At 48.0% G+C, this 13,472-nt stretch overlaps 1 protein-coding gene across 1 annotated transcript in view; it reads right to left on the bottom strand.

Moving 5' to 3' along the window:
• The window catches only part of LOC122805771 (synaptonemal complex protein 1-like), a 5,909,626-nt gene that overhangs the window by 177,477 nt on the left and 5,718,677 nt on the right, over nucleotides 1–13,472 (bottom strand). Inside the window, exon 26 of the mRNA XM_044076039.1 lies at nucleotides 7,295–7,441. Coding sequence (XP_043931974.1) covers nucleotides 7,295–7,441 — 147 coding nt within the window. The remainder of the gene's footprint in view (nucleotides 1–7,294; nucleotides 7,442–13,472) is intronic.

The following is a 13,472-nucleotide window of genomic DNA, read 5'->3' on the forward strand; positions in this document are numbered from 1 at the left end:
CTGGTTGGGTTCGGAGCCAACCCTCAGCTCTGACTCGGCCAACTTCTAAAGCTTGAGAGCTACTTACTGGCTCGAGGCCTCCCTATATCCCACAATGCCTGGCGCTAGACCCCCAGATTTCATTTGGAAGACCTAACACCAAAATAATACAAGAGGACAACAGTCTCAAAAGCAAGACTTCTGCTAGAGGGCTGAAGAAATAGGTAGAGGACATAAAATGGTAAAGACTCAGCCAGTGACAAGACTCGTCCAGTGACAAGACTCGTAGGAAGACTCTTCTCGGTCCATCTAGTCTAGGGGGATGGAATGTGAGACGCAAGAAAGAAGGCGAGAAGAAGACAACTAACATGGAACGTTATGGTAGGTACATAACTTCTTAATGTTAAGTTGTCTCTCGCCTTCATTCTTGCTGGTTGGGACAGCGTCCCTAGCACCTTAGCCCTGGGTGGCTCATCGGAACAGACTCTTGAGCACAGTGGAACAAAAATCAGCTCTACTCCTAGAGGCCACATCTAATTTATAATGTGAAATGAAGGTATGAGGGGTGGCCCATGTGACCGCCGCACAAATGGCTTCCATTGGTAGTCTTGCTTGAAAGGCTACCAACGTAGCTAAAGCCCTAGTAGAGTGGCCTTTAGGTTTAGCAGGGAGTTCTTTATGCCTCAAATAATAAATAAGGGTAATAATAGAGGATAACCACCTGGATAAGGTTACTTTAGACACTGGTCGACCCTGCTTACCCTCCACATAGGACAGGAAGAATTGGTCTGATTTCCTTATTTGGTCAGTCCTATGCAAATAGAAACATAATTGCCTATGAACATCCAACTGGTGTAATTTGTGTTCAGCTTTGTTGGAATAATTTGGAAAAAAGACTGGCAGATCGATGGATTGATTCAAATTGTTCTCGGAGGGGACCTTAGGAAGGAACGAAGGATTAGTCCTGAGTGAAACTCTATCCTTATGGAAAACTAGATAAGGAGGACGAACACAAAGGGCTTGAAGTTCAGAAACTCTCCTCGCTGAAGTAATGGCCACCAAAAAGAGGTTTTCCAAGTAAGCAATTTCAAGGAACAGGAAGCTGCTGGTTTAAAGGGAGGAAGTATCAAGGAAGCTAGGATCAAATTTAAGTCCCACGGAGGCGGGGGATCTCTCACTGGAGGCCTGAGCAAGACTGTTCCTTTCAGAAAGGCTTTGCAAAGCTTATGGGACACGATGATGCTGGTTTCTGACAGACACGTATGGAAATTAGAGATCGCCGCTAAATGAACTCTAATGGTAGCCGACGAGGAGCCAGCTTGAAAAAGTTCTGCTAAGAAGTCCAGAATGTTATGGACAGGAGCCGTGAAGGGATCTATATTTCTAGCCTCTGCCCAGAAAGAGAAACATTTCCACTTACTAGCATAAGTCTTCCTGGTTGTAGGTTTGTGCGAGGAAAGGATAATCTCACGCAGTGAATTGGAAATACTGGAAAGCCTGGCTAAGGATGGAAGTGGAGCAACCAAGCAGTGAGGTTGAGAGACTGAAGAGACTGATGCAGCCTGCCTGACTGATGGATCAGGAGGTCTGGAACTGGGTCCAGATTCCAAGGCTGCTCTAGAAGGTGACGATGCAGGAATGGGAACCAGATTTGTCGAGGCCAGTAGGGGGCAATGAGGATCATCCTGCAACCCAGCACGGTAGCTTTCTGAATTAGTTTGGGGAATTAGTGGAAAGGGTGGTAATGCATACAGAAGTCCCTGGGGTCAATTGTGAACTAGAGCGTCTTTGAGGGAGTGTCCGGGAAGAGGGAAGAGAGTGAAGAAACTGTCGCACTTGCTGTTGAGAGGAGTTGCGAAAAGGTCGCAGCAAGGCTGACCCCATTTGCGGAAGATTCTGTCCGCTACTATCTGGTTGAGAGACCACTTGTGAGGCATGACAATAGCCTGTCCGCTATGATGTTGGACTTCCCAGGGATGTGTGTTGCCATCAGAAACCGTTGAGAGGAGATCGCCCACTGCCATAGTCTGAGTGCTTCTCTACATAAGGGATATGACTTGGTTCCACCCTGCTTGTTGATGTACCACACTACAGACATATTGTCTGTCTGAATTGCAATGGTCCCAGTGGGTAGAGAGTTCTAAAGAGCTTGCAATGCTAAAAGCACCGCCCTCATCTCCAAGACGTTTATGTGCAAGTGGTACTCGTGGGGTTGCCAGGTGCCCTGGACAGTCCTGCCCTGAAAATGCCCCACCCCCACCTGATCAGGGAGGCATCCATGGTCACCATGGCAACTGGAGGAGGAAGGACAAATGGTCTGCCCTGGGGTACTGAAGGAGAGACCATCCACCAGGCCAAGTGGTCTTTGCATGACTGTGATTATTATCTTGTGAGACAAAGGAAGTTGTTGAAAGGACCACTGGGTGAAAAGCATCCACTGGAGAATCCTCGTGAAAACGAGCCAGGGGAACTAATATGAACGCTGCTGCCATGAGACCTAAGGTTTTTAGGACAAATCTGGCCTGAATCTTTCTGCATCCTAATAATACTTGTACATGTTGGCGAATGTCTGCCACTCTGTCTACTGGAAGCCTTGCAGACAGATCTTTCTTATTTAATCTTGCGCCTATAAAGGTTAAGGACTGACAAGGCGACAATGCAGACTTTTCGAAATTTATTGAGATACCTAGGTTGGAGCATGTTTGGATGGTATAATCCCTGGCTCTTAGCAATTGATGTCTGGTGGTAGCAGTAAGGAGCCAGTCATCTAGATATGGAAACACCTGGAATCCTTGCCGTCTCAGGTGAGCGGTAACCACTGCCAAGAATTTGGTGAACACCCTGGGGGCTGTGGTGAGACCAAAGGGCAGGGCTCTGAACTGGTAATGATTCCCTGCTGGAAGTGGAGAAACCTTCTGGAACGCCTGTCCATCTTGATGTGTTAGTATGCATCCTGAAGATTTATGGAGCACATCCAATTGTCCTGACCCAAAAAGGGTAGAATGGACTGAAGCGTGACCATCCGGAACTTCATTCTTTGAACAAACTTGTTTAGTCTGCTGAGATCCAAAATGGGTCTCCAGTCCCCTGTCTTCTTTGGTACCAAAAAGAACTTTGAGTAAATTCCGGATCCTTGCTGGTCTGCTGGGACTTGTTGGATGGCCCGTTTTTTTAGCAGTCTTGAAATTTCTTGTACTGCCTGCTCCCTTAGACTGGGTGGAACATCTGGAATGGGGTTGTTTGATTTTAAGGGAGTGTGGACAAATGGAATTTTGTAACCTCCGGATAAGATAGACTGTACCCATCTGTCTCAAGTGATGAGACGCCAGGCTTCTGGGTACAGAGACAGCCTTCCCCCGACTGCCTCCGAAGGCAGAGAGCCAGGCAGCCCATCAGGGGTGCTAGAAGGGCTTGTCAGAGAAAGATTCTCTGCTGCCCTGATTCTGTGGACCCCCTCTGCCCCACGGGCGGCATCTATTGTTGTTCCCTCCTCTGCATCTGGAGGGAAACTCGCCACGTGTGTCAGGCATGGTTCCCTGGGGTTTCCGGAACCACATCTTCCCACTCTTCTGACCCTTAGGGTATGGTCTAGAGGGAGTGGAAAAATGGACTCCAACGGCAGAGAGAGTCTTGCCTTCCTGCTCACACCTGGTAAGTGTATCTTTCACCTGAGGTCTAAACAGAGCCGAACCATCAAAGGGGTGTTGGTGAAAGACACCTTGAAGGGATCAGCAAAGTTACATAACTGCATCCAGGCATGCCTTCTCAAAGCCACGCCTGTGCCTGCAGCTGTACTCGCCCCATCAGTCGCATATGAAATGAGCTGCATGGAGGAGTTAACGATAGAAGTAAGAGTCGCCAGTTGGGAGTTTATCTTGTCTTGAGCCCCCGCAGCTGATGGATCTTGCAGGGTATCTCCTAGCTTCTTGAGGAGATCCCTCTGAAGACAGGTGAAGTGGCACAAATAATTCAGCAACCGCATGGAGAAGGTCGCTGAGGAAAACATCCGCTTCCCGTATCTATCCATTGTCCTAGACTCTTTATTAGGGGAATGGACAGATACAGAAGTGTCAGCTGCTACCACCATGGCATCAATGGGGACACCCTTTGTCAGAAACTGTTTATCTTGGGGGGCCGTGATAAACTTAGTGGGCCTGCGAGGGGTTGGTTCCAGTGTGTCCGGAGCTGACCACGCCTTCCGAGCCACCACTTCCATTAATGGATCGAAAGGCGGAGACACCCAGGAGGTGGAAGGGCAAGAACCAAACGCATCCAAGTATACTGACTCGTCCTCAGAAGGGTTAAGGGCAGACCAGTTCCTCCTCTGCTTAAGGATCTCAAGGATGTCTGAGAAAGAGACATCTTCAGAGGGGGATCTTGGGGACCCTTCCGAATCCTCCAAGTCAGTATGTGACGTGACTGACTCTGGGGAGTCAACATGTTTCCTCTTACATTTCCTCTTTCGAGGGGGCTGTTCTGAAATCTCAGGGGAGACCTCGAAAGAGGAAGATACACCCAGTGGGGTGACCCGCAGCATTTTATCCCCTCGCTTGTGGTCTGGAGGAGGGGCAGAGACAGAAGCAGGCACCCTGGGGGGAGGAGCTGAAGGGGCTGATCGAGGTGCAGACTCAGAAGTCAGCACACTCCTCATGACCTCAAAGGCACCCCTGTCCGGCACAAAAGAGGGCCCCCGCTCCGAGGAGACGGAAATCCTCTCCGGCACCGAAAGGGACGGCTCCAAGGCCGATGTAGGAACCGAGCTTACCTGCGCCGAGGCTCCGAGAGGGAGAACGGGGTCGGACAAGGGTCCACTCGCCCCCTCGGAGCCAACGAGGGAGTCTCGGTGCCCAGATCCCTCCAAGGACAGAACCATTGAAGAAATTGGAGCTGACGAAGGAGCCGAAAGGGGAAGCATCGGTGCCAACGTTTCCAGGATCCGAGCCCCAAAAAGCTCTGGCTTCGAACTGACAGGAGGAGTCGGAGGAGGAACTACTTCAGAAAAGGGAGCAGCCACAGCCTGATGAGGAGGGCTAGTTAACATTTTAGCCAGGTCCTGCGATTTGAGGAGTCTACTAACCACTCCCTCCAAGTCATGATCGGACAGCCTCGAGGACAGAGAAGAGTGGGACCTATGGCTCCGTTCAGACTGTAGCAAAGGTGATCCTGGAGCCGAGCAAATCGACTCCAGGGATGGCAATCTGGATCGCTTACGGCTCCCTGACGGCTCCGACACCAAGGTCGGAGCCGAGAGAGATTTTGATACTTCTTTCCCGGCCGGAACCAAAATTGAAGCAGATGCTCCACCTGGCGACGGCTCCATACTGGGAGCCGACGGCTTGGTGGGCTTAGGGGTTTTAGCTGGCTGAGACTTTGCCGGAGACTCCTTGTGTTTTAGTAAACCCCTGAGAATTAACTTGTTCCTACGCTCCTGCAGGACTCTCGGACTAAAGGCATGACATACCGAGCAAGAGTCCTGCAGGTGTAGGGAACCCAAACAATAAACACAAGAAGTGTGACCATCTGTCAGAGACATTTTCTGACAGCAGGAGTCGCACTTCTTGAACCCGGATACCATGGTATCCTTTGACATATTATAACTAAAAGGAATACCGATGGATGAAAATTTAGACTAGTGCAAAAAAACACACACACTCACACACATACACTAGTCCCACACCTTCACACAAAAATTTTAGGTAACTATACTCACAAAAACTAAGAGACTATGATCTTAGACTACAAAGGCTAAACACTACTTCCTACTGAAAACAATATAAAAGGGAAGGGGATAGCCTCTAACTTAAATGGCCTACTTAGGGAGATAGGGGGGAAGGGGGAAACTCTCTAAGTAAAAACGAGTTTCCTAAGGGTCAGAAAACACAGGGAAACTAAGACTAGTCTATAGTACTACTCTAATTTAACAAAAGATTCGAAAATATACACTAACAGATTAACTACTAAAAATACAAAAGATTAATATGACCTGAGCCAGTGAAGCGCAACCTCATAGCTGAAGCAGCAAACAAGATCTGGGGGTCTAGCACCAGGCATTGTGGGATATAGGGAGGCCTCAAGCCAGTAAGTAGCTCTCGAGCTTTAGAAAATGGCAGAGTCGGAGCCGAGGGTCGGCTCCGAACCCAACCAGCAATAATGAAGGCAAGAGAGACAACTTAACACTGATTTTTCTGTCCAGTCCCATAATAATACTCTCACTGAAGTTGTTCCAAGTACCAAAGTGCTAGGAGTTATTATTGATGAAAATCTAACATTCGGCCTCCATATCTATAGCAACATCAAAAAAAACACATGTAAAATTAGGTACGCTCTATAGACACAAATACTACCTTAATATTACTGCTGAAAAAGCTCTACCATCATCTTTCCTGCTACCATCTCTACTATACAGTGCCCCAATCCTCACAAATATCCAGTCCTCCCTGTAAACCAAACTGGACTCGTGTTACAACATGATTGCCAAATCTGTAACAAATTCAAAAAACTCAGCACAGCACTGCTTATCTCTACAACAGCTAAACTGGCTCGAACTCCCACACTACCTCACTTATTCACAATTAATCACTGCACATAAACTCATATACAAGCCTTCAACTTGCCCCTCCCTCTACTTCTTATTGACTACATACCACCCTAACAGGCCACTAAAATCCAAAAACACAATGATGCTGAAAGTTGAAAACCTAATCCTGCAGCTGGTAAAATGCTGTACTCTTTTACTGTCTCAAAACTATGGAATGCCCTCCCAACTTCTATCAGAACAATCAGTAATCCTACTCTCTTTAAGAATTCTTTCAGATCACATCTCTCTTCTCTCTGGCAATGTACTTGTGCCAAAATAGTACCTACTAAGACCTGATCCACTACTATATCCCTGTACAATATCACTACGTAGGATCTCTCTCCCTGAATTGCTGAATTCAACTTGTTATGCCAACAAAATGCCAACAAGTAACAATGAAAACTGCTATCCTACCTGAATAACTCCATTCTCAATTATCAAATTGTACACACTGTTGATGTATAATGCTTTTAAATAACTTGTACCATTGTGTTTAATATTTATTTCCATGCATTGAGACTGTATATACACTGCATATTGTGCTTTTTCTTGTATGTACTATTAATGTTATGTGGAGCTTTTCTCCCCGGGCCTCTACTGAAAATGAGCTCACCTAGGTCCAGTAGACTTTCACAGTTAACAAATGCAATAAATAAACAAATAAATAAATACATTTTCAAATGCGACAGTGACTTATCAAATGTCATTGCAAAGCATATCTTAAAAATAACTTCTTACCAACAGATCACTTTGCTCAGAACTATCAGAATTCATGTCAAATTCCAGTGCCACTTTCCTTTTCTTTGTTAAATCAGCAGTTCCAAGTGTGACTTTTCCTCTTTGTTGTATTCTTCCAGATTTTGGAGGAGTTTTTACTTTGTAAGTCTGCAAAACAGCTACAGAAACTTAGTAAATCGTATAAAGTATATATTATAAAAACAGACAAAAGTTGCTTAGAAAAAACTATTTTGCAATGAATTCTTAACTATTCTGTTTTTATTTCAGACTAGAAGCATGATAACAGATTATGTGGTAACATCTGTGAATTATTTCATCAAATATATAATATAATCATTGGGGACATTACAATACAGGTATTGACTAGAATTTGTTTTCTACCAAGTCTACTGTTGCAAGCAAAAGTATTGAAATTAGAAGTTATGTACCTACCATAACGTTCCATGTTAGTTGTCTTCTCTCGCCTTCTTTCTTGCTGGATGGGTTCGGAGCCGATCCTCGGCTCCGACTCGGCACTTGCTTTAGCTTGAGAACTCCTTTTACCAGCTCGAGGCAACCCTATATCCCATGATGCAAGGCGGAACTACCTCAGATCTCGTTTGGTAGCTATCCTACCCTGCTAAGGACTAACCTAACATATTTAGGAAAAACCAAGTTCATAATAAAGAGTCCTCTAATGAAGGCTCAGGAGGAACAACCTGATAGGAACTCTTCAAGATCTGTCCAGGCCAGGGGGAAGGAGGGAGGGACGCAAGAAAGAAGACGAGAGAAGACAACTAACATGGAACGTTATGGTAGGTACATAACTTCTAAATGTTAAGTTGTCAATCTCGCCTTCATTCTTGCTGGATGGGACCGCGTCCCTAGCACCTGTATCCCGGGTGGCTCAATGGAACAGACTCTTGAGAACTGTGGAACCAAAACTGGCCCTGTCTCTGGAGGCCAAATCTAACTTGTAATGAGAGACAAAGGTATGAGGAGTGGCCCAAGTAGCTGCTGCACAAATGGTATCAATGGGTAGTCTATCCTGAAAGGCTGCAGAAGTGGATAGACTCCTGGTTGAGTGTGCTTTCGGTTTAGAAGGTAGTTGTTTGCCTCTGAGAGAGTACACATGAGAAATGGTGGAAGACAACCATCTGGATAAGGTCACTTTAGACACTGGGAGACCTTTCCTGTTTTCTGCATAGGAGACAAATAATTGGTCCGATTTCCTGAATTGTTTCGTTCTATGCAAATAGTACCTGAGCTGACGATGGACATCCAAAAAATGAAGCTTTTGTTCAGCTCTGTTAGAATAGTTTGGGGAAAAAAACTGGTAGATCTATGGATTGATTAATATTGGTTTGAGACACAACTTTGGGGAGAAAGGACGGGTTCATTCTTAAGGATACCCTGTCCTTATGAAAAAACAAGTAAGGGGAACGGATGCAGAGAGCTTGAATCTCAGAAACCCTTCTTGCTGAAGTGACAGCCAGTAAAAATATAGTTTTCCAGGTCAATAACTTCAAAGAACATGAAGCAGATGGTTCGAAGGGAGGTAATATCAAGGATGCCAACATTAAATTTAGATCCCATTGCGGAGGAGGATGCTTTATCGGCGGCTTTAGGAGAAAAACTCCTCTCAGAAAGGCCTTGCATAATCTATGAGACATAATGTTATTGTCATGCAAGCCAACATGATACTTGGAAATAGCAGCTAGTTGAACTTTTACTGTAGATGAAGAAGATCCTGACTGAAAAACCTCAGCCAGGAAATCTAAAACAGAATGCACAGGAGCAGTAAAGGGATCAATATTCCTGGAATTTGCCCAAATAGAAAAACGTCGCCACTTGCTAGCATAAACGGTTCTGGTGGACGACTTTAAAGAAGCCACTAAGATGTCTCTGACTGAATCAGAGATCATCGGAAGCCTGGCTAGGGAAGGAAGTGGAGCAACCAAGCAGTGAGGTTGAGAGAATGAATGGCCCGGTGCTGTTGACCCGACTGGTGGATCAAGAGATCCGGAACTGGGTCCAGATGCCAGGGCTGCACCAGGAGGTGACGATGCAGAGACGGAAACCAAATTTGTCGAGGCCAGTAAGGGGCAATGAGAATCAACTTGGCCCTCAAAACGGTGGCTTTCTGAATGACTTGTGGAATCAAGGGAAAGGGAGGAAAAGCGTACAGAAGTCCCCGGGGCCAATCCTGGGTTAGAGAGTCTCTCAGGGGTTGGCCTGGTAGGGGAAAAAGGGTGAAAAAATCAGGGCACTTGTTGTTTTGGGGTGTAGCAAAAAGATCGCAACAAGGTGTGCCCCACTTCAGAAAAATCTGATCCACTACAGATTGTTTGAGAGACCACTCGTGAGGCATTAGAATGGATCTGCTCAGCCTGTCCGCCAAGAGGTTGGACCTGCCGGGGATGTGCGTTGCTATCAGAAACCGATGAGAGGAGATTGCCCATTGCCAAAGTCTGAGAGCTTCTCGACACAACGGATAGGACCTGGTTCCGCCCTGCTTGTTGATGTACCAGACCACGGAGATGTTGTCCGTTTGTACTGCAATAGTCCCCGTGGGAAGAAAGTTGTTGAGGGCTTGCAACTTTAAAAGCACCGCTCTCATCTCCAGGACATTTATGTGCAGATGGTATTCTATGGGTTGCCACGTCCCGTGGACCATCCTGCCCTGATAATGCCCCCCCACCCGATCAGAGAGGCATCCGTAGTAACTGTGGCAACCGGAGGAGGGGGAACAAAAGGTCGGCCCTGATGAAGAAGAGGGGAAGATATCCACCAATTCAGATGAGTCCTGCACGATTGTGTGACTAAGATTTCGTGCCTCATCGGAAGACTGTGGAACGACCACTGAGTGAATAACATCCACTGCAGAAGACGCATGTGGAAGCGAGCTAGTGGTAGAAGAACAATGGCCGCAGCCATAAGACCTAGAACCTTTAGTATCAGCCTGGCTTTGACTTTGCTGCTCTGCAATAAAATCCGAACGTATTTTTGGATGTCCAGAATTCTTTGATCTGTTAGTCTGGCTAACATTTTGACGGTGTTTAATTCTGCGCCTATAAAGGTGATAGACTGGCAAGGCCGCAGAGAAGATTTTTCGAAATTCACTGAAATTCCCAAACTCCTGCATAGCTGCAGAGTGTAGTCTCTGGTCTGAAGAAGCTGACACCTGGTGGTGGCTGAGAGGAGCCAGTCGTCTAAATAAGGAAACACCTGGAATCCTTGACATCTCAGATGAGCTGTGACCACTGCCATACATTTGGTAAACACTCTGGGGGCTGAAGTGAGGCCAAAAGGCAGGGCTCTGAATTGGTAATGACTAGTCCCTAGCCGAAAGCGGAGAAACCTTCTGGAGCGCCTGTGAATCTTTATGTGATAGTACGCGTCCTGAAGGTCTATAGAGCACATCCAGTTGTCCTTGCCCAGAAAGGGCAGAATGGACTGAAGCGTGACCATCCGGAATCTTGCCTTCTTGACAAATCTGTTTAGACTGCTCAGGTCTAATATTGGTCTCCAATCTCCTGTCCTTTTGGGGACCAAAAAGAATCTCGAGTAGACGCCGGATCCTACTTGGTCTGCCGGAACAGTCTGGACGGCTCTTTTTTCTAGGAGCTTTGAAACCTCCTGTTTTGCCAAATCCCTTTGACCGGGTGAGATGTCTGGAAGGGACTGTTGAGGTACGGGATACCTTTCGAAGGGGATTTTGTAACCCTCGGATATGATCGACTGTACCCACATATCTTGTGAAAGGGAATGCCAGGCTACTGGTACAGCAAAATCCTTCCCCCGACTGCCTCCAAGGGTGGACAGTCGGGCAACACCTCAGGGGTGCTGAAAGAGCTTCTCAGGAAGAGACTCCCTGTTGCCCTGGTTCTGAGGACCCCCCCTGTCCCTAGGGCGGCGTCTATTATTGTTACCCCCTCTGCCTCTGGGGGTAAACTGACCACGTGTGTCCGGTGTAGCTCCTTGGGCGTTGCGGAACCACATCTTCCCTCCCTTCTGACCCTTGGAATATGGTCTAGAAGGGGTGGAAAAATGGACTCCAACGGCAGAAAGAGTTTTACCGTCCTGCTCACACCTGGTCAAGGTATCCTTCACCTGAGGTCCGAACAAAGCCGAACCATCAAAGGGGGTATTGGTGAAGGACGCCTTAAAGGGGTCCGCAAAATTACAAAGCCGCATCCAGGCTTGACGTCTAAGAGCCACTCCTGTGCCTGCGGCCCTGCTCGCTCCATCGGCCGCATAGGATATGAGCCGCATGGAGGAGTTGGATAAGGAATTCAGGATTGCTAGCTGTGAGGCAATCTTTTCTTGAGCCCCAGCAGCAGAAGGATCCTGGACCACTTCACCTAGTTCCTTGAGAATATCTCTTTGAAGCCTGGTGAAGTGACAAAGGTAGTTCAGCTTAACGCATAGCAAAGGTCGCTGAAGAAAACATCCGCTTTCCATACCTGTCCATGGTCCTAGAATCCTTGTTAGGAGGATGGACAGGTACTGAAGGATCCGCAAGTTCCTTCTTAGTGGCGGCCGCCACCACCATAGCATCCACAGAGACGCCCTTGGAAAGAAACTGTTTGTCCGTAGGGGCCGTAATAAACTTGGATGGTCTCCTGGGGACAGGTTCCACAGAATCTGGAGCTGCCCACGCCTTTCGAGCCACTACCTGCATAAGTGGGTTGAAAGGCAGAGACACCCAGGAGGTGGAGGGTCGGGATCCAAAAGCCTCCAGGTATACCGACTCATCCTCGGAGGGATCAATGGATGGCCAATTCCCCCTATGTTTGAGGAGCTCAAGGATGTCTGAAAAGGACATGTCTTCTTCCGAGGGGGTTCACCTGCAGGATCAGGAGAAACTTCGGAAGAGGAAGATATTCCCAACGGGGAAACCTGGGGCGATGGATCCCTGCGCCTGAGAGCAAGAGGCTGGCAAGAGGTGTCTACAGGCACCGAAGAGGGAGGAGCTAGAGGGATGGACCGTTGACCTGGCTCAGGAGCCAGGACACTCCTCATCACCTCAAAGGCTCCCCTCCCCGGGAGACTGGAATATTCCCGTTCCGAGGAAATAGGAATTCCCGGCTCCACTGAGAGGGAAGGTTCCGAGGCCGATGTCGGTGCCGAGCTTACCAAAGCCGAAGCCCCGAGAGGGAGAGCGGGGTCGGACAAGGGTCCGATGCCACTAGCCCCCTCGGAGCCGACCAGGGAAACTCGACGACCGGATCCCTCCAAGGAAGGTCTCAAGGAGGAGATCGGAGCCGAAGGATGTATCCGCTCCGGCGCCGAAACAGTCGCTGTCCCGAGAAGCTCCGGCTCCGAACTCTGGTGGGGAGTTGGAGGAGGAAGTTCAAGGGGTGAAGCAATAGCCAAAGTCTGCTGAGACGGGCTATGGAGCATTTGGGCCAGTGCCTGCGACTTTAACAGCCTGCTTACCACCCTCTCTAAATCGTGGTCAGACAGCCTGGAAGATCTCGAAGATCGGCTCCGATGACTCCGCTCCGACAAAAGAGGAGACCCCAGAGCCGAGTGGATCGATTCCAAAGACGGGGACCGAGATCTCTTCTTGGAGGAAGTCATCGGAGCCGATGTCCTATGGGTTCCAGATGGAGCCGAAGGCTTCGCCCGATACTGGATACTGCGTCGGCTCCAGCCGGAGCCAACAAGGCAACAGCAGATTGGGTGTCGGAACCGATCGGAACCGACCCTAGCTTAGAAGGAGAAAGATCGGCTCCGGCCGGAGCCGATCTCGACTCCGAAGGAGTCGGAGCCACCGGGGGAGGCTTGGAAGCTGTAGCCTGACCCCTGGATGGCTTGGAAAGCTTACTGGACCCAGGTTTAGTGGGTGAACCTTCCGGCTTTAGCAAGCCACGGAGGATTAGCTTGTTCCTCCTTTCCTGCAGGACTCGCTGGCTAAAAGAGTGACACAAAGCACAGGAGTCCTGCAGGTGTAAAGGCCCCAGGCAGTAAACACAAGAAGTGTGACCGTCTGTCAGAGACATTTTCTGACAGCACGAGTCACACTTCTTGAAGCCCGAGACCTTTACCTCTTTAGACATAGTCTAAGGAAAAAAGAGTAATAAAATACTCACACAGACACACACACACCAAAAACAGTCACACAAATTAATCCCCAAACACAGACACACAGATAGGGATTAATAAGGAAGGCCTAGGCCTAACTGAAAATTTT

The sequence above is a fragment of the Protopterus annectens genome, chromosome 7.part0, assembly GCF_019279795.1.
Source record: "Protopterus annectens isolate FY-2018-M chromosome 7.part0, PAN1.0, whole genome shotgun sequence".
NCBI classification, from domain to species: Eukaryota; Metazoa; Chordata; order Ceratodontiformes; family Protopteridae; genus Protopterus; species Protopterus annectens.